This window comes from Coloeus monedula (genome assembly GCF_965178545.1).
Source record: "Coloeus monedula genome assembly, chromosome: 6".
Classification (NCBI taxonomy): Eukaryota; Metazoa; Chordata; class Aves; order Passeriformes; family Corvidae; genus Coloeus; species Coloeus monedula.
The window spans coordinates 6,004,372-6,023,874 of record NC_138786.1 but is presented as its reverse complement, the minus strand read 5'-3'; the positions used below and the strand labels follow the sequence as shown (position 1 = coordinate 6,023,874).

Here is a 19,503-nt window from a genome sequence, read left to right as displayed (position 1 = left end):
TGAAAACAAGCAATTATCTTAAAGTTCAGTATAACTTTGAGAAAGCTGTAAATGCTGGAAAGAGAAAGTTCATGACAAGAAATGGAGTTGGTGCAGTGTCAGTGTTGGTTGTAGTTACAGTCCTCTATTTTCAGTTATGATGTGTCTTGGTGTACGTACTCATAATTTTATAAATAATCGTTGAGTTTATATGTATAATACTGAAACTACTGCAAGAAAAGGAGGAGACAAATGCATTTTCCATTAGCAGCAGCAGAATAAAGTATCCATTTAGTTTTGTTAAATTGGTGTGGAGGAATTTGGAGTAACCTGTAGGCAATAGATTGGCTTCCCAGCAGTTTGGCAGGCTGCAGCTGAAAAATGTCCCAAAAGGTCTGTTTGCTACTCACAGAAAAGCAAAGCCAAGTTTAGTCTGGATACACAGCTTCCATTTACCAGCTCCTCCTTTTCTGCAGTTGTCCATCTTGGGGAGGAGCTGTCTGCAGAGGCGTGTGCCCTGACCAGGCAGGGCATCCACCCTGGCACAAGGGATGTAGCGAAACCCTGTATTTTCCTGCAAATGACTGTACCTCTCCTGTAGAGTTCCAAACCTTGATTAATAAATTGTAGCACATAAATATGCATCATCTGTTAAGAAAAACAGAATTCTGTTCCAAAGTGACTGCTATTTTGGCACAGATGGAAACTGAAGCTCTTTTTTAGGTTTGAGGAAACACTTAGCACAGATGGAAACTGAAGCTCTTTTTTAGGTTTGAGGAAACACTTGCTGGGCATCATGGATTAAGTCATCTCTGAGGCATTTTCAAAGATTACTTCTGTTGTGGGAGAACTTAAAGTAAAATTCAAGTTTGTATTTGGGAAACAGAGAACCCAGAAAAAGTGGAAGTTAGGGATAGGCATATAAAGATAGTAGAATACTTCAATGTAAGACAGCACAAAAAGTAGAGTTTGCAAAACTACAGGTGGAGAAGTAGTGGAATGTTTTCCAGTGGGATGAAAATAGGTATGTAAAAGTTGGATAGCTATAAGAAATTGTTGGCTGGGCAGAGGGACAGTGATGGATATGGAAGGTTCAGGCTTGACTAAACCTTGAAATACTTGAGTCTTGGGTCTTAAGACAAAGCAGCTAATGTAGAAATAAAAATAATAAATCAGGTGTTTTATTATGACATCAGGATTTCAGCCTGTGTCACTATTTGAATTTTATCTGTGAAGAAAGCAGCCATTATATTTTTATCAGAGACAAGATAGACAAAAGGTTAGAAGCATCCCAGAATACCACCAAGAGGAAAAGAGAAACCAACCCAAAATCCACAGCAAAAGCATTTTCTGTATGAGCATAAGACCTTCAGATGGACAGAAGGAGATGAAACTCTTTGCTCAAGTATCCTGAGGTTAACTACCATTTGGGATGCAAGACGAAGAGAGAGGTTTCCAAGAAGTTTTATTGCGTCCTGTCATAATGAGAGTGATGGTTTTAATTGTTACAGGCAAAAATGTATCCTTGGGACACCCTCCCTGATTTTTGGAGTGACACCAGTGATTAACTTGGCTCGGTTAACATGCAGCTGGGTTGCCAGATGCATAATTGCAGAAGTTTTTATTTCCCAAAAGAGAGAAAACAGTGTTAGCTGCAGTTTCAGTGCAAGAAACTAGGCTTGCTGTGTACTCTGGGAATGAGACACCATGAAAGGCTAGTCTTAAGGTGTCCTCCACATCTGGAGATTATTTACTGTGTCACTTAAAATAATGATTAAAGGGTATTGCTCACGTCTGTATGACAGGCTAGCAGAAGTATTTTGTTCTCTGTGTGTCCTACTCTGTTTCCTGCTGTGCTGAAATTGATTCTGTAATTTGAATTTGTCCAAATTTACCATTAAAACACTCAATTTTTATTTTTAAAGTAAATACAGAAGACTACAACATTCAATGCTAAGCAATTACAAGATTGCCCACCTAGAAGAAAGGTACATACTGTAGCCATACATTACAGCCATGACTCCACTGCAGAAGCCTTCAAGGTTTAACTCAGATGCACTTATTCCAGATACCTGCAGTCCTTGGCAGAGTCTCCAAACAAGGGGAGTCAGGATAGAGTTAGCAGAAAAACTCATGGTGTATCAGTGTGATACACATTTTCATCCCACTTCAGATGATACCTGCTGCTGTGTCTGTGCCTTGAGAAGTAAGAGATAGCAAATAAAATTTTTTTGTGGCCTTATAGCATGGCAGGACACTTTACAATTGTCTGTTTAATTAAGTTTTTACTGTCTTTGTGGGTGAATCTCTTTTGCAGCCTGCTGCCTTTTGGAAAGAGCTCTAATTAATGGTGATGTACCTTGGCTCATTGGCAACAGATGGACTTTCTGACCAGGTCTCTGTAATCATTTCCACTCAGAATGAAGGGAGGGATGGGTACTCCCTTGACAGTGTAAATACAGGGCTGCCTCAGATGCTGCTTTGTGGCAATTTGAAGTTGTCCCACCATAGAGCCAAAATTTCCAGGGCTGCTCTCAAGCAGGATAGTGGCTCTTGCTGTAAGGAGATGAAAGTTGTGTCCTTTCTGTTGTGCTATCATTTTGGCCTTGGTAAAGCTGTGATTTCCCTTAGCCCATTTACCGTGTGCATGAGAGAGAGAGAAACAGATGCTTTTAAAATATATAATAATAAATAATTTTTAAGACTTGCTGTAAGAAGGTAGTGTGGAAAACCTGACTGGATGATTTCAATGGCATCTTAATTTATAATGCTGTACGTGTGCTATACTGTATGCTATTAATTTTTCAATTCTCTCTTTAAAATGAACCTGGTTATGTAAAGAGAAACGTTTCCATCCTTCCAGCTGCTGCATGCTGCTGCAGAGGGAAGCATGTTGAGAACAGTGTGTGATATACTGATCTTTGCCTGCTTGAGAGCTGCAGTTGGAACCTCCTCACGAGCGGCTCCCCAAGGCTAGGATGTGAATGATAAATATGTATTTGGCAAACTGATTAGTAAAGCCTTTGTGCACTTCCTGGAACACTGCCAGATGGTGGAGAAATGGAAATGTAATTGATTGCAAGGGTTGGGTTTTTTCTGTTGGTTGGTTGCAAAAAGGCCGAAGAAGCAGGAGTTGCCTAGAGGAAGGCAAAGTCCTACTATTTGAAGTCACACAAGTCTTGCTCTGGCTCAGCTGTGATTTGTTTCCAGTGCTCTTTAGGTTGTTGTTAGTGACATTCAGGTTGGGGGAGACTATGCAACTGTATTTAGTTTAGCTTTTTTAAAGCTAAAGTAATCTCCAGCCTCTTTGGGAGAGGGAGCAGATGCCTGACAAGCCACACGCACACCAGATTAATTGGGAACCTTGGCTGAGCTGCAGCCAGAGCTGCCTGACACATTTACCAGGGCTGCCACTCCTTGAATTGTGTAATATGTAATCATAGTAGTGTTTGTATGCAAAATGATTCGGTGCTACAACCTTGGTTAAATTTTGTTTGATTTAAGGATTTGTATAATGCTGTTTCAAACACATTTTAACATAAACGGGTTTTGCAGATTACTCGCTCTCTGCTGTAGAGACTCAGCATGTTTCATCAGTACTTCTTTCTGTTTACAGTGAACTTCTTAGGAAATCGTTACAAAGCAAGACATGAAGTATTGCAAACATCCCTCCACATCCCCCCAGATAAAGTTAATAAAGTTGATTTAGACAACTACAGACAACAAAATGAATTTTAGGAGAATGTTTAGTTGCCATCTGGAAACTTCCATTAATGTTAAAAATTCAAAGTATATGAAAAATCATGTCCCTGAAATTCTGAGGTTGCTTGCAGACAGGAGATTTCAAGAATAAGCTTACACAGATTATTTTTATTTTTCTTCTAGTTTCAGAGCTGTTTGATTATACACAACCGATGCAGACAAACTTTTCTCAGCAGTCAGCAGATATGGGAGTTTTTTTAAGCATGCTTGTAGTGATTTCAGAGCCATGTGTGAACATACCAGGACTAAAAACCAATGTCTGCCTTAACAAGCAAGAGTAACACAGTTTTCTAAGAAGAAGTAGTATCTTCTGCTGTCATCTTCTTGTTCATGAAAGTGTTCTTGTCCTCCCTTGGTTTATAAATATAGCCATCTGCATTTGAGAAATGGGTTTAATAAAGGTAACTAGCATCCTCTCTATCAGGCAGTGTTTTATTAAGTCACTAATTCTGTTGCAAGCAGATTTATGTAAGCATTAAATGTAGTTAGAGACGAAGATAAAAATGTAATAACATTGCTATGTTCTGGCAAGCTGATACTTTAGATGTTGCTCTTGTTATTTCCTTTGTTTGCCTCTTTGAAATAATATTTTCCCTTTACTGTGTCTGGCTTGCTTCACAGTGCCCTGTAACAGCAGAGGTGGGTTTCAATATTATGTAACCTTTGTTAAAGCACATTGATTGTTTTTTAATTATTACCACTTAGTGGATTATACATAGTATTTCCCTGGATGATTTCATTGCACAACCTTGACCAACATTGCTTTTGCTTAGCTTGGATATGAAACCAAGTCTGAAAGCAAATACTGTGGCTAAAATTTTGGCATCTTTTGTCAGTTATGGATTACCAGGTGTTTTGCATTATTGTCTTTAGCCTTGATAAAATACAGCTATTAGCAGCTCAACCAAGGCTGGACTGCACAGTATCTGCTGGTCAGGGGAGAGGTAAAACGTCAAAGAAAAAAAGAAGAGTGGGGGAAAGGGGAATGTGCTGTTTGGAAGCAGCTGTTTTGACTGCTGTTTCTGCTTTCCTGCTTTGTATTCTGCAGCATCTCCTGTCTTTATTACTTTTAATATCATGGTGATTTTCATAATTTACTTTCTTTTAATGTCTAGCAGTCCAAATTTAACCAACCACATTTTGAGAGTGTGTATGGCTGTTCCATTTCTCTCTGCCCCAAAAGAATTTCCTTTCCTGAAAAGTTCCTCCAAATAGCTGACCAAAAAAATGAAATATTACCAATATTATGTCTTGGTCATATCAGCAGGTGTCCTGTCAACTGTCAGCACTGAGTGAACATACCACTTGCTTGTGAATATTGTTTTCATATGTGGGATTCCCACAGAGACTTCTGCTGCTTTTCTGTAGCATCTAGCTATTTTTATTTTAACTTCATACTTGCTTTAGAAACTGCTGTATAGGTTAAAAATATGTGGGTACCAGAGCATGTGTTTCAGTGGAGCAATGCTGAAAGCCAGAGGATTGTGTTGGTAAATGCACTTTCAAACCTAGTACCATGAGAAGGTTCTTCATCATTCTAGGGTATGTTTTTTCTAGCACATTTGCAGAAGAGGCTGAGTAATGCATTCTCATTGTTATAAATGTACAGTAAGTAAAATAACTGCAAACTTGGAAGATTGTGAATGTAGCATAATTGAATGCAAAATGCATAATTACTTGCAAAATTCGATATAGGAGTGATTTTCCTAGTTAGGTGGTTGTAGAAGTACTGTATTTTGTGACTGAAATTATTATTGCAATTTTTTTCCAGGCGACTGGCTGGCAATGACCTTAGTTTTATCCATCCAAAGGCCTTGTCCGGTTTGAAAGAACTCAAAGTTCTGTAAGTAATTGGGTTTTAGAGCTTCATAGCTGGTTGTATGCTTTCTTATTGCACAGCCAGACTGTTTACTGGTAGGCTGGAGGGAATTTTTTTGCCCTCTGTCCTCCTAAAGTATAGCTTTCTTACTTATTTTCTTTTTTTTTTTTCCCTTACAAAACCTGCTGGATATGGTTAAGATGACAGTGATGAACTTGACTAAACTATAATTATTGCATATTATTAGAACACTTACTTGTTTCTGAAGTGTATCTTGTAGCAGAAGAATCAGAGGAAAAATCCTAAAAAGGACATGTAAGCTTTTGTTGTTTTCCACCCCTTCCAGCATACTCTGTCAGGTGCCCTGACGTTATCAGGTAGTACTAGTGCTTAGAGATTTAATACACTGAATTACTCCCTTCTGGTGATAGAAAAAGTTGCTATAGTTTGATGCTTCTCTAAGTGAAAATGGCTTACTATTAAAAAAATATTTTATTTTTCTTTCTGAGATAAGAATTTTTATGGCAATTATTTTTCCATAGCTAAGGATAAAAAAAGCTTCCTTGTTGTTTGGGGTTATAAAAACCTCTCTTCAAAAACTGTAGCATTTCTGATGATGTAAATATTTCCAAATGCTAGCAGGGTAATAGGTAGTTAATTAAAGACATACTTTAAAAAAATAGCAGACCTTGAGGTTTTAAAGAGAAAAACACAGGCATTATAAACAGGGTGCAGATTAGGGAACTGCCCATCTGCAGGACTATTTATATGATATTTTGTAAATTGAATGCAAAGTGTTAAAGCTCTTGAAGGCATATGCATTGCAATACTCAGCACCAGCGGTGCCTGAAATTCCAGCAGTTCTTGGAAAAAATTGAAACTTGGGTCTTAATTAACAGTTAACTTTCTTGTCTACTTGAATTTTTACCGTAGTATGCACCAAAACCATATAAGGTCACTTACATTCTCTTTATGAAAGAACTCCATGACCCACATTGACCTATAAGAGAATTTTGAAGAAACTGACAACAGTATAGCTTAATTCAGCTTGGCCCAAAGGTGCTTTTGATGTGAGCACACCTTGTAAATTAGATTGTTAATGCACTGTGTATTGATGTGATTTTAGGAAAAATTAAAGGTTTGTGTGTTTTCTAGCCTGTAAAAGATAATTCCACAAGAAAACAGAAAAAATCATCTCTTGTATCAAATTTGTCCTAGTGTTACATTGTTTAACCTCTTCATTGAGTTCCCAAGAGAATCTCAGCATATTGTGTCAGAGCTTGTTCTCTGTGAATTAATGCTGTTAAGGAATGAGTTGTAAATGAAACTGAACTGAAATAGACCATTTTCTTGTTTCATTGTTGCCTTTGGGTATCTGGTCTTGATAATTCCACATGCTTTTACATACACTAGAAATCTGGGAAACCATAACAGGACTATGGGCTTTTCTGTTACCTCTACCACTGATAAAGATGATTGTCGAATTCTACTTTATTAACACAGTGGATTTTTACAGAACCCTACAGAACAATCAGCTGAAGACTGTACCTAATGAGGCCATCAGAGGATTAAGTGGCTTGCAGTCCTTGTAAGTTTCCTTACTTTGCTTCTGATTTTGGATTGTTCTCCAAGGTCCACTTTCAGTCACTCTGTACCCCTTTGCTTCATTCTATAGAGTTATGAAGTACAATAACATATGTGTAATAATGTACCTGGAGTTTCTGAAAGTGCAATTGCAACCGGAACAAAGTTTCACAATTAAAATTCATAAGGAATTTTATTTGTTGTCTTTGCTGGAGTGACCCAAATGCAAGCTCTTTCAAAACTCAAACACCAGGTACTAGATTGCTGTATGAATGTAGTGGTGGTGTAGTTAAACTGTAATTCCTCTTTGCACATCCTGAGGTATTTAAGCAATTCTGAAATGTTGTGCAAAAATGAACGATGCCCAAGTCTTTTGTATCCAGAGGAGGAAAAGGGGTTTCTGTGAAGAAGTATTACTTGAGACCTGCATGGTACTGGTTTTACAGGAAGATGATGAAATCTCACACACAGTTATGAATACCTCAGCCATTATTGCTAGTTGCACACCAGGTATTTCATATGTGTTTATACTATCTCATGGCTTATTATGTTTTATAAAGCATCTTAATCAGACCGTAATAAATACAGCTCTCAAGGTGGTAGATTCCTATCACTGTGAGGAGGAGGAGGAGGTGGGAAGGGCTGCACAATTTTTCTGCCTTCCCACTTACCTCCAGAGAGAGAGAGGATAAATTATCTATTCTCTCTGTGTCAAAATTCAGGTTTCTGGCCCAAGATCCTGTTTCTTTCGGTGTTGTATCAGATTATGGATTTTTGGAAAAAAATTAGTTTTGCAGAATAGATTTGCAAACTACTGCACAGCTTTTGCAAAGGTGCTTTTCTGCATTTCCTAAGCTTGGATCTTGGCCCTACTTCTCATAGCTGCTTGGATTTTCCAGTAAGCAGTGAATTTAATTTAGTCCATGTTTCACTCTTTTTTTAGCGTGAGTGTAGAAAAGAAAATACCTTGGTCTTGGTGCAAATACTATGCATTGTAATAAAAGCCCTTCAAATTGCATGGTATGAATAAACCTTTAGTAATTATTTGAAACAAACCAAAAACTTCTTCCTGGCTTCCAGCATTTCTTTGATGCCAAAAAGAGAAACTGCTTTAGTAAAAATGTTTGTCTACAAATCATCTATTTCATTTTCAGTGAACATTCTTTTTTCTCTACATATTGACAGTAATGTTTGTTCTCTAATTAAAGTTTAAAATAGTAACTCTCCAGTTGCTGGAGATGATAATTTGATGGTAGTTTTACGTGCAAAAGGGAAAGAACAAAATTTAAGGGAAAAATAATGAATGTATAAATTAAGCCATCATCCATCTTTTTTTTTTTAATTCATTTTTTTTATATATATATATTTTTGGAAAGACGACTATGTTAGAGCCATTTTTAAAAAAGCAAACATTTTAGTTTTGAAAAAAATAGTGGGATGATTGTTAGATTGTATAATGTAATAATTAAAACCACTTGACTAAAACATCATTACAATTAAAATATAATACTAACAATTTAAAACATGGTGAGATTTCCCTTTCTAGGAGCTTCGTTGTTCAAGAGCAAATGATAAACTGTATCAAGTTTAGGATGGTGAAAAAGGAGGAAGTTAGGTTAGTTAGTAGCAGCAACCTGCTTGTTACTTCTTTTTCTGTGGAAAACCAAGCTGTGATTTCCAGATAATTGTTGGAAATATGGAGGGCAAATCCAGTCTGGAAGTCACTGGTATCAGAATCACAGACAATTCTGAGTTGAAAGGATCATTGAATCCAGTTCTCAAGTGAATGGTCCACACTTGATTGAACTCCTTGGTGTTATTTAACCAACTGAGCTAATCTGAAGCTCAGGAAGATTTTATCATGGGCTTTTTTTTTTCCATCCACTGATGTGAATCAGCCTTTGGTTTTCCCTCTCTGTTCCTGAGAATGATATCTGTCTGAATTGCAAGACCACTGTAATTTGTTAGAATGGGCAGGAATTTGAGAATAAATTGGGTTTTGAGGCAAGTGTAGTGAGAAATGTAAAGCATTTTTTCTGTGCAGTTTCTTTACTACACCAGAATGCATTTCTGTGACTTCAGTGAATTTAAGGAAAACTTTGTTAGCATTACTCATGCATAATTACACTGATTATGCATGTCCCCTAGTAACGCAGATAGCACTTTTTGGCAAAGGAACATAAGAGGGGTCCTCTGAATTTTGTGTCTCAACATGGAAACATAAGTATCAGCATCCTGCTTTATTGTATTAAAAAACCATAAAAAGTGATTTATTCCCCTCCCTAAGAAATTTGTGTGGATTCAAAACTCCCAAATTGCTGTGAGCTTCTTTTAAAACAAATTACTCATTGCAGAATATATGTTAGAAAACCTGCTTCTACTCTTTTATATAAATCTCCAACCCAAACCTGCAAGTTTAAACATTACTGAACTGACCCTCTTTTGGCAGTTTCCCAGTTTGCTCTGAAGTATGGTTTAGAGGGATTTTTTCTTGGTGAAGGCACAAATTACTTCCTCATAAAACTTTATAGTATATTGATAATAATTTCATTTGAAACTCCTTTACAACTGCTTTTTTTTCTTAATGTGCTCCAGTGTTTAGCTTCATAGGAAGACAGTTGCCACAATGTGGTATGTATTAACAAGCTCAGTAAACATACCTCAGTGGAAATGAAGAAGATGGTTATAGGAGCTTCATGATCTGTAGTGTTTATATTACAGCTGGTGAGTAGCCAGCCTGGTTCAGAACACTAAATGACAACTCTTTATTTTCTGTTTGCATAGAATATTTTTCCCAGCTCTGGCCTCCAAAAGAGAGTTATAATAGGGTTCTTTATATGGAGGTGAAATTCAGTAAAATTAAGGAGTTTTACTGAGTGGAAGCTTGCTATGTAGCACCCCAGAAAAGTTTATCTGGCAGGATGTATGCTCACATTGCAAGATGCTGTGATAGGTGGGACTGTGGGATGGCTCTACCAAGGGAGAAGCCACTGTTTGTCCAGCTTGTGCCCGCCTCATTTGGTAGCAGAAAAACCTGACAAAGAGCTTCACAAATGTAAACAATAGTCCTGATGCCTTTCAACTAATGCAAAGCATCAATAACATGTTTTTGTTATTACAAGGCCATGAAGTGGTGTACTTTGTATTTTAGATCTGGAAATGGTGAGGTTTATGGGCAATCCAAGGGTCATACAGAGAACCAGAGGCAGAGTAGCACAGCAGTGTGCTGCTCAGCAACGTGTGCAAAGCTGCTCCCTGGGAGCAACTGGGAAGCCATTAAAGAAAGTCACTCCTTTAAATGCTTCGGTGTATTTGACTGTGATGACTTATTTTGGTAACACTGTTTATTCTGAGCTTTGACTCAGAATCTGGGGATTTGTAAAATGGGTCTGTAAACTACAGCAATTTTTAAGGTTGCTCTGATTTACCACAGAAACCCAGCTATGTAGGAATTTTAAGTCATAGCACAGAATAGTCTAGTACAATCCCCAGTGTATGACAAATATTGGAATTACACTATTTAAACAAAGACTTCCAGCTGCTTTACAAAGGAAAACTTTATTCCACTTGAATTAAAAACCCAAAAACCTAATTGCCACTGTGCACTTGCCATCAAATCCAGGAGTCTTTTGAAAGCCTGTCAATATCTGCTAATGTATTGCGTATGATTTATTATAATAATCTACTGTCCCAGCACATGTGCACACATGTCCACATGCAGGGAATATTAGAGCATTCTGCAGCAACAGTTCAAAGCACTGCATCTTAGCTGTTCTGCCAGATTACCAAATTGTGGGATTTGGGATCATGCCAGTGTGATACTCAGCTGTGATAGCTCCTGACTTTCTTGCGTGGGTGTTCACCTGAGCTGCAGGGGTGTCTTCAGCAGTCATTTTCTGCAGTAGCTGGTGGCAGTTCTGGCTCCCTGAACAGCCCAGTCTGCTCACAGCAGGATCATAACCGGTTTTTCAATCTGCTTTCCTGTCTTAGGAGGCTGGAGCAGGCTTGAGGCAGGATAAGGCAGGAGGCATGAATGTGCTGAACTGGGATGGGATAATATTTTCTGGGAGTGGGGATCATCTTGGCCCAGGCAGGAAAGACTACGGTCCTAATGTAGAACTGAAAGTAATGAGAGCAGACTCATGCCTTGCAGGGTAAAAATGTATGGTAAAAGCATGGGGACAGAGAATAGAGGCATATTTCAGTCAGAACACATTTAAAATATGTGCTGTAGCACGTATCAGCTACAGTCTTGCATTTCTAGCTTTTTTGTCTTTTAGGAAGGATTCCTTATACAGATCAAGTTAATATCTGTATTTTTTTAAAAAAATCAAATCTAGAAACATTCTGCTGGTAATGAAACTGCCCAGTTTTAAGCCATAGTTCATGTTGGTGACAGCTTCAGTAACGTAAACCATAAATGCAAAATGTGTCAGAAGGGAAGATCCCTGAATTTGGAGAGAGCAACGCAAACATAATCTTCTATAAAAAAATAGAGTTCTGTTCTATTTCTGCTATTTTCTTCTTGAAGAGTGCCTTAGGGCTCCCGTTGATAATTCTGTTATTCTGCATTATAGAGTTTGGACAATACTGTAGGGACAATAGCGTCTGGGAGGCTGTGGAAGGTGTTCATCAACAGCAATGACTAGATGAAGTTAAGAAGCTTTAAATGGTTTTATATGTAGTATGCACCCCTAACCATGGCAGGTGTCTTTTTAGCTAAGCAACTTTTAATGGCTTGTCTTCAGAGATTTTCTAGTTCCCTGCTTTGCTGTTGTTAAGGGGTTAAAGGGGATTAGCCCTCAAATTTAGTCTGTGTTAAAATATGGGATTAATCAGAATGGGAATGGAAGAAATGGATGTATTTTCTCTTTAACCTGCAAAACCAATACAGACTTAAATACACTGAATATGTTTTTCTTCCATGAATGTTTAGAGTTAAGAATGTATAAGAGCTCTTCTGGGCATATCTGATTGTGCTGAAAAATTTTTAAACATACTGCTTTGTATACTTCACATACTTGCTGAATGACAAGAGTTGTATTTTTCTATGCCATCTTTACCTTTAGAAACTGTTCTGGTTTTCTTGAAAGTGAGGTATGGTTTCTTGTGAACTTCAGGAATTTCTGGGACTATTGTAGCTTTTTTAAAATTTTTTTAAACTGTCTGGGCTTGCTTAAGGAATTGCTAAGTTTAAATAAAATCAGGGAATTATCTAGAAATTGAATGATCAAAAATTTAAATGCAATGATGAAAGTTAAACAGCTTGTAGGCAAAATTAGCTGAATCATCTGTGGGTAATTTGCAGCAAACTGTGACCTCTGACTGGTACCATCTTGAACATTTAGATGGAAGAAACAGATGTGCTGGCACATCAGTACTGGTGATTGAAATAGCTTTGGCATGTATCATTAGTTTCTGAGGGCTGCTGTAAATTTGTCTTTGAATAAAGCAAATCCTTATATTGATGTTCTCAACATATAATGCACAGAGAGCCACTGCTTGGTACAGTGAGCAAACTCTCAGAGTGTTTTAAAGTACCTCTGTTAACATGGGTTATTGCCTCCCATTGTAGCAGGATTTCCATGGTAGCAGGCTTATCGGTACTCAACTTCAAGACGTAAAAATCTACTCCACTGTTATTGGAGTGATTTCTTTGTGGTTTTTGAAGGAGCACTTTAAAGAGCAAAGTTCTTTAATGATTGCCATTGAGCAGAAGTGGTTTAACACAAGAGCTGGGAGTGATTTGCCTTTTATTAACATCGGCAGTAAACTCCTGCTGTACAAGGCTGTTAATTAGGCTATTAGTACAAGGCTGTTATAATTTCCCAGTCGCTGAAGCCTGGAAGACTGCCTGTGGTCACAGATGAGAGCTAGTGAGGCTGGGAGGCTGGTCCTGGAGGTCTCTCAGATGTTACCTGTTGGGGATGCAGGCTGTAGGGCAGTTACCCTGAGTAGTGTGTGTGTACATTTGTACGTAAAATTTCATTTATATGTGTGTGTTAGACTTGGAACTTCTATTCATTTGAACTGAGGTAGGTGTTCTTTTTAGTTCTGGTTTCCTTAAAGCAAAGTCAATTGTCTGCAGACCTTGCTATGTTCCTGTTTTAAAAATATATCAAATACTGATGTAAGAGCTGCTGAATGTTTAGGTTTCTATCATCCCCCTGCTCTTTTCTTCTTCTGGAGTTGGTGCTTGTGTGAGGAGGGAACCTGAGAAGTAATAAAAGTGAAGATGACAGCTCAACAAGTGAGCTCTTAATTTATAGACTAAAATGTAAAGGTCTCTCACAAGCCAGTGCCTATAAGAAAGCTGGAATTGGAGTAGCTTCTGAAAGATTAAGGTACATGCTGCAAGCTCTAATTTGAAGAATATAGTCTTATCTTTAACAATATAATGGAAAAACACAGTCTTTGTACAAAGTCCAGTCCCCAAGCAAAGAATATTGCTTGTTCTTTGTTAGTTATTGGAGCTAGGGAATATTCCCTTATCTACCTTAAAGAAAACTTGTTGTCCTTAATCGTTAATATTTTGTGAAGGTTGTCAAGTATTTTAGGTTTGCTTTAAAGTTGTTTCACTAAGTGCTTTTTTATGTGCATTTCACACTAAATAGGAGGGTTTCAGTTGTGTTTTGTGCATTCAGTATCATATGTATAAGCTTGAACTGTTTGAAAGAGGAAAAAAAAATAACCATTGTATATTAAGCTCTTGGGAGAAATGAAAGAACACAAAAAACTGTGCATGAGGCAAAAATGGCCAAATAACTTAAAAATATCTCTTTCACTTTCCAAATCTCTTGCTCAATGTCAGTGGTGGGTGGTGTTGTTCTTTCCCCCCTCATCTTTCCTGCTGTGGACTGGAGAAAATGAACACAGCAGATTGGATGGCTGTGGACAGTCATCAGTTTAAAGTACGGTTACTTGGGTACTCAATCCACCCGTTCTGGGAGACAGAGGTCTTGACAAAGCAAACTAAAAATTCAGGGTCTGACATCATCTCCATGACCATCTTTGTTCCCCCTGGCTGAGTTCAGCTCCCTCATTGTGTGCATCCATCCTTCCTATGTTCACCTCCTTCTTTAAGTATGGGAGAGGAGGAGCGGGACATGCATCTTTTTTGTGTGCTTTTGTTTTTCAAAGTCTCCTAGAATAAATGGAATTTAGCAAGGCACCAGTGGAAGTACAAATGGACTAGATGAGTAGGCACAATGATTGAGGCCTGTCTCTTGAGTATGCTGCTTCTGTTTAAAAAACCCAAACCAACCCCTTCCCCCCAAAAAAAACCTCAGAAAAAAAGAGGGTGGGAGGGGAAGGGAGAAATTAGAAGACTCAGATATGTTTATTGCATTGGGAAATAATTCTTTGATCTTCAGGGAGCTGTGTAAATTTAGGAGAGAAGAAAGGTAATTTCTAGTTGCTTTTTTTTCTGAAGCAGAGCCTCAGGCTTTCTTCCTCTCTCCCCCCTGCATCTTTGTTTTCCTCCTTTATTATCATCAGACTTTAGTTTCTCTGAAATGTTCTAGTCTCAGTGCAGCCTAAGAGCATTCAGCTAGAGTATCATACACATCTGTCAGACCATGGGCAAATGATAAGGGGATGCCAGTATATGAACCATAGGAATTACCTCTTTGATGTAATGACACCTCAATCATCTTAGGAGAGAACTTTGGCTGCAGACAATTTTGTAAGTTCCCACTTGTAATAGTATATTTGTTGCTTAATTTGATGTATTTTTGGACTTTTTATTACATGGAAACTCAACCGATGACTTTTTTCATAATATTTTGAAGTATGCAATCCGCATGCATCACAACAGCAAACCTCTGTTTTAAGGAAAAAGATTAAGTGTGTTAAATTTGTGATCAGGCTTGTCTTCTCCATTAATTTTTGGTCAGGGTTGTCTTCTCCCTTGGAATTCTGCATGTCCTTTAAGTGTTGGGATCCAGATCTGTTGTGACTGGGGGACAAATGCAGCAAAGTCACTTGGTCCACACTGCCTGCCCAGAGAAGAACAAGATGAATGGCTGGAGGATATTACTTCTGAAACTAACCCAGCTAGACTTTCAAGAGCATATCTGATCATGGCTTTAGAAACCAGGGAGTGCTAACGTAATTCCAGAGCTGTTCTGATTTGTATCTTAATGAGCATCCATGTTAATGGAGGAGGGTATATGTATCCTGTCTCTCCCTGCATGGCAGCAGCACCATGCACCACGGCTGGTACAGGAGTAATTTCAAATCAGTTGTGCAAGGTGCTTTCTTTTGTGTTTGCAGTGAAGTCACCATGGTTCAGCTGTATGTTGACCTAGAGAAGACAGCCTTTAGGTCAGAGAACAGTCAAATATTGCCCAGTGCTCTCTGCCCTATGTCTTCTCAGACCCATTAAAGTCCATTTTTTTAATTTCATGGACTATCACTGCTTTATGGATGTTTTGCTTCTTCCTGGGTATTGAATAACCTAGATATGTCCCCTTGTCCCGTCTTGGTTACTGCAAAAATTAACCCTGTCGTGGCTGGAACCAGGATAGTTACTATATCTAATTTTGCAATTGGTATTCATTTAGGGAAGAAGTATGATGGCAAATCCAGTGCTGACATGCTATTTTGCATTTCGTTGTGGAGAATGTTAGAAAAGATCAGGTGCAAGAGAGCAATCAGTTTTAGTTGAGATGTTTTATTTGTTGGGATAATTCATAACTCTGACTTTGTTACTTTGTTCACGAACAGTTTTTAATAATCTTATTCTCCAAAGTAGTTGCTTAATTATGGTATAGCAGTACCACAAAACAAAGCATACAACAGTATACGATGCTATCAACAAGGTAGATGTAGGAATAATCTGTTCAAATGAGTAAATGCCTCTGCAATCTTAGATATGCTGTCAAGCTGCTGTTTTAAAGACTTGTTGCAGTGTTAGAAGCTAGGGGTTTTGTTGGGAGATGCCTTGCAGAGTTATCAATTCATTTTGGTTAGGTGATTATAAGTATATCAATTTGTTAAAATATTTTATTAAAAATATTTGAAAAGTTTATTATGGAACTTTATTTTAAGAGCTCTTCATTTGCCTTGAAAGAGTTTTCATGCATCTTTCAATAAAACTTCAAACTTTGCAGTATTGAATTATTTCGGTGAAAGATATATAAGCTTAAAAAAAAGTGTTCATGAGTAGTAGGACTTGAACTGGTATTTTTGCTGATCTGTAGTTTGTGAGTTTGTTACATTAATTCTTTCTGGTTTAATATAGGCGTTTAGATGCTAACCATATTACTGCCATACCAGAAGACAGTTTTGAGGGTCTTGTGCAGCTGCGTCACCTTTGGTTGGATGACAACAGTTTGATGGAAGTTCCCATCTATCCGCTCAGCAATCTTCCCTCTCTGCAAGCCTTAACGCTGGCTCTCAACAAAATAACACACATTCCTGACTATGCATTTACAAACCTTTCAAGTCTTGTTGTTCTGTGAGTATTGTATTTCATAGGTCACTTTGCTTTTCTCCTCAGTAACAGTTTTGATTAATCTAGGGTGGCATTGAAAATGGTTTTTTTGCTATGTTTTAGCTCAGTTGACTAGTAACAGCCTCTACTGCCAACATGACATGATACCATGTATGTTAGAGAACCCACTGAAGGTTTGCTGAAGACTTTCTCCTAAAAAAAAAATCACATGGGCTATGGGTAGTGAGATTTGATTTCTGACATCTCCTTATATAATGAATATTTCAAAACAATGGTTGTCAGAGAAAGCTTTCAGAGATACTAAAAGAAGAAAAATTTCTTTGTTTTATCTGAAACCTGTTTCTTTATAGTCTTAAAAATCTCCAAGGAATAGTGTCAAAATTTAGTTGGATTTCTGTGTTTACATAATATTTTTATCCCATTTCTGAATAGTGATTAAAGATTTAAAGTAAGTTGTCTTGACTGCAGGCAATCTGTTATGTTTCCATATGAGGGTGAAATACTCCGTCTGGATGTGAAAAATATTCTTCTATGTAATCCACCCCATACAATGTTTTTTTTCCTACACTACTTAACTCTCTTGATTTCATAGAAATATCTGTTAATTTGTTAACTTATATTAAATCATTCACTTGTTTTGGTTTTGCTTTTCAGACATCTTCATAATAATAAAATAAAAACTATAGGAAAGCACTGTTTTGATGGATTAGACAACCTTGAAACCTTGTAAGTATGTTTCTTAAAATAATTAGTAGTTAGTGTTTGTCTCATTCTCAGCTTAATCAAGGTTGCCATACTGGTATGAAGAAAGTTTTGCAAATCAGGCGTATGTGCACTGTGCAACACATGCCACTGACACTTTGATCCAGCTCAGGTTTCAGAACTGAAGGCTGGTATCAGTGCACTGCTCCACCAAAAACTAATTAACCACGTTGAGAAGCAGGTAAATATTAGCCTGGGTGAAATGTCATGCTGGATGATGTGGCTCTAATGTTCCTGTCCCTGGTCTAGCTGGTGTATCTTTGCGTAGCACTCTGCTGAGTCAGGTGGATAGACCACAAGTGTTTGAGTGGCCCCATGAGTGATAAGGGACAAATACTTGTTGCTCAGATTTCCTGTAGGGCTAAACATAGATAGGATACATTGCCAAAGCTGTTGTGCGACAACAGGAGGTTTCCGAGAGGGCCTCAGAGGGCTGTTGCTCCAGTGCTCCTTGTCCTTAAACTCCAGAGTGCCTCACTGGCAAGGAATGGCTTTCAGCTGCTTGGGTTACACTTCCCATTTCCCTTCAGCTCAATCAGTGAATGTCTAATAAGCAGTATCTCCCTCAGGAATGCATTTTTTTTTAATGCTTTGGAGAATGCTAAATAAGTGAAACTAATGAAGGAGGGCAAGGGCAAGCCAGTGACAACCTCTTAACATGAGGAGCTTGGGTGAATTCAGAAATGCTGCTTACTTCATCTTGTCATCCTCTTACAACTTCAATTAAGTAATGAGGTGCTGTGTAAATAGATACAGCTGATGTAAGACTCTGAAAATATTTTTTGCCCTTTATAAAGAAACCCTTTTGCAGAGGTCCTGGCATAACTGCTCGAATAGTGACAAGTTAACTGAGAATTCAACAGATCCCCATCACCGATGTGTCATGAGGTTTCTCTGTGCTTCTAATCACTATTTATAATTGGTTTTGCTGCAAGGTCTGCTTTTACATAATGGCTTATTTACTGTTTGTTTTATAAAACCTGGACAAAATGTATTCTTAGTAAGATGATAATGAAGAGTAGTCATTTGTATCTACTTTTTAAAAAAATCTTTGAAATCATAGTTCATTTCTGTGTAAATTCTGTTGAAGAAAAACTGTGAGGTATTGAAAAATACTGAGCTTTGCTGTAAGGAAATACTATTTGACTTAATATGAATAATCCTCTGGGTAATATTAAATATCTTACCTAAGTTACTAGCTGGTTATAAAGCATGTAAAACATCAGAAGACTAAGTCTAAGTTGGAGTTATTCTATGGCCTAGTTAAAGGTGTTCTGAGAATGTTTTTCTTTCATTGGACTGTCTTAAACAAAAATTATTTTGACAATTCATGGCTACTGTTAAAAATTTTATAATATTCTTCCTTTGGTTCTTCTAGAGATTTGAATTATAATAACATGGTAGAGTTCCCTGAAGCCATAAAAGCACTTCCAAGTCTAAAGGAGTTGTGAGTATTACTTATTCTCCCTTTTTACCAGCTTTCTTTCTTCCTTTCCATAAATAAAAAGGGGAAAAAAATATCCTGGATTTAAGAATGCTTGTCTCATTATGCAGGAGCCTAAATCAGGCTAAGTTATCTTAAGTGAAGCTATAATTTAAAAGAAAATATAATCATCATCTAGAGAGGGCATGTGTTGCAAATTATTTTGGTGTTACATAAGCAGGCAATTTATTCAGGAGAATCATTAGCATAGATCTTAATCATGAGATGGTTTTGGCCTCCAGTAGCAGATTAAGGACTCATTGATCATACATACTTTCCTTGTCCCCTCCTTAAGAGATGAGTAAGAAAAATGAAAGTACAGCATCATGTTTGGTCAAAATAATTTCTTGCAAATGAAATATTTTCAGTTTAGTTGATGTGCAGTAGACAGAAATCATATCTTTGAAGTTATTCCTACAGTTTGACTTAGTCCTATTGCAATCCTGGTTATGGCAGGATTGGGAACTGCGTAGATGTGAAGAAAATGACTAGTGATTGAATTTGCTGGCAGTATAATTTTAAATGTTGGGTTTTTCTTTGCTAATATCTTTAGGGGATTTCACAGTAACTACATTTCCATGATTCCTGATGGTGCATTTGCAGGAAACCCCCTTCTAAGAACAATGTAAGTAATTTTCATCCATCTATTTTCAGCCT

The 19,503-nt window shown here is 37.6% G+C and overlaps 1 protein-coding gene across 2 annotated transcripts in view; it reads left to right on the top strand.

Moving 5' to 3' along the window:
* LGR4 (leucine rich repeat containing G protein-coupled receptor 4) overlaps positions 1–19,503 on the top strand; it is a 75,280-nt gene that overhangs the window by 43,423 nt on the left and 12,354 nt on the right. For both annotated transcript variants that reach the window (XM_082284098.1, XM_082284099.1), the window contains 6 exons: positions 5,513–5,584; positions 7,077–7,148; positions 16,389–16,604; positions 17,256–17,327; positions 18,742–18,810; positions 19,400–19,471. In XM_082284098.1, coding sequence (XP_082140224.1) covers positions 5,513–5,584; positions 7,077–7,148; positions 16,389–16,604; positions 17,256–17,327; positions 18,742–18,810; positions 19,400–19,471 — 573 coding nt within the window. The remainder of the gene's footprint in view (positions 1–5,512; positions 5,585–7,076; positions 7,149–16,388; positions 16,605–17,255; positions 17,328–18,741; positions 18,811–19,399; positions 19,472–19,503) is intronic.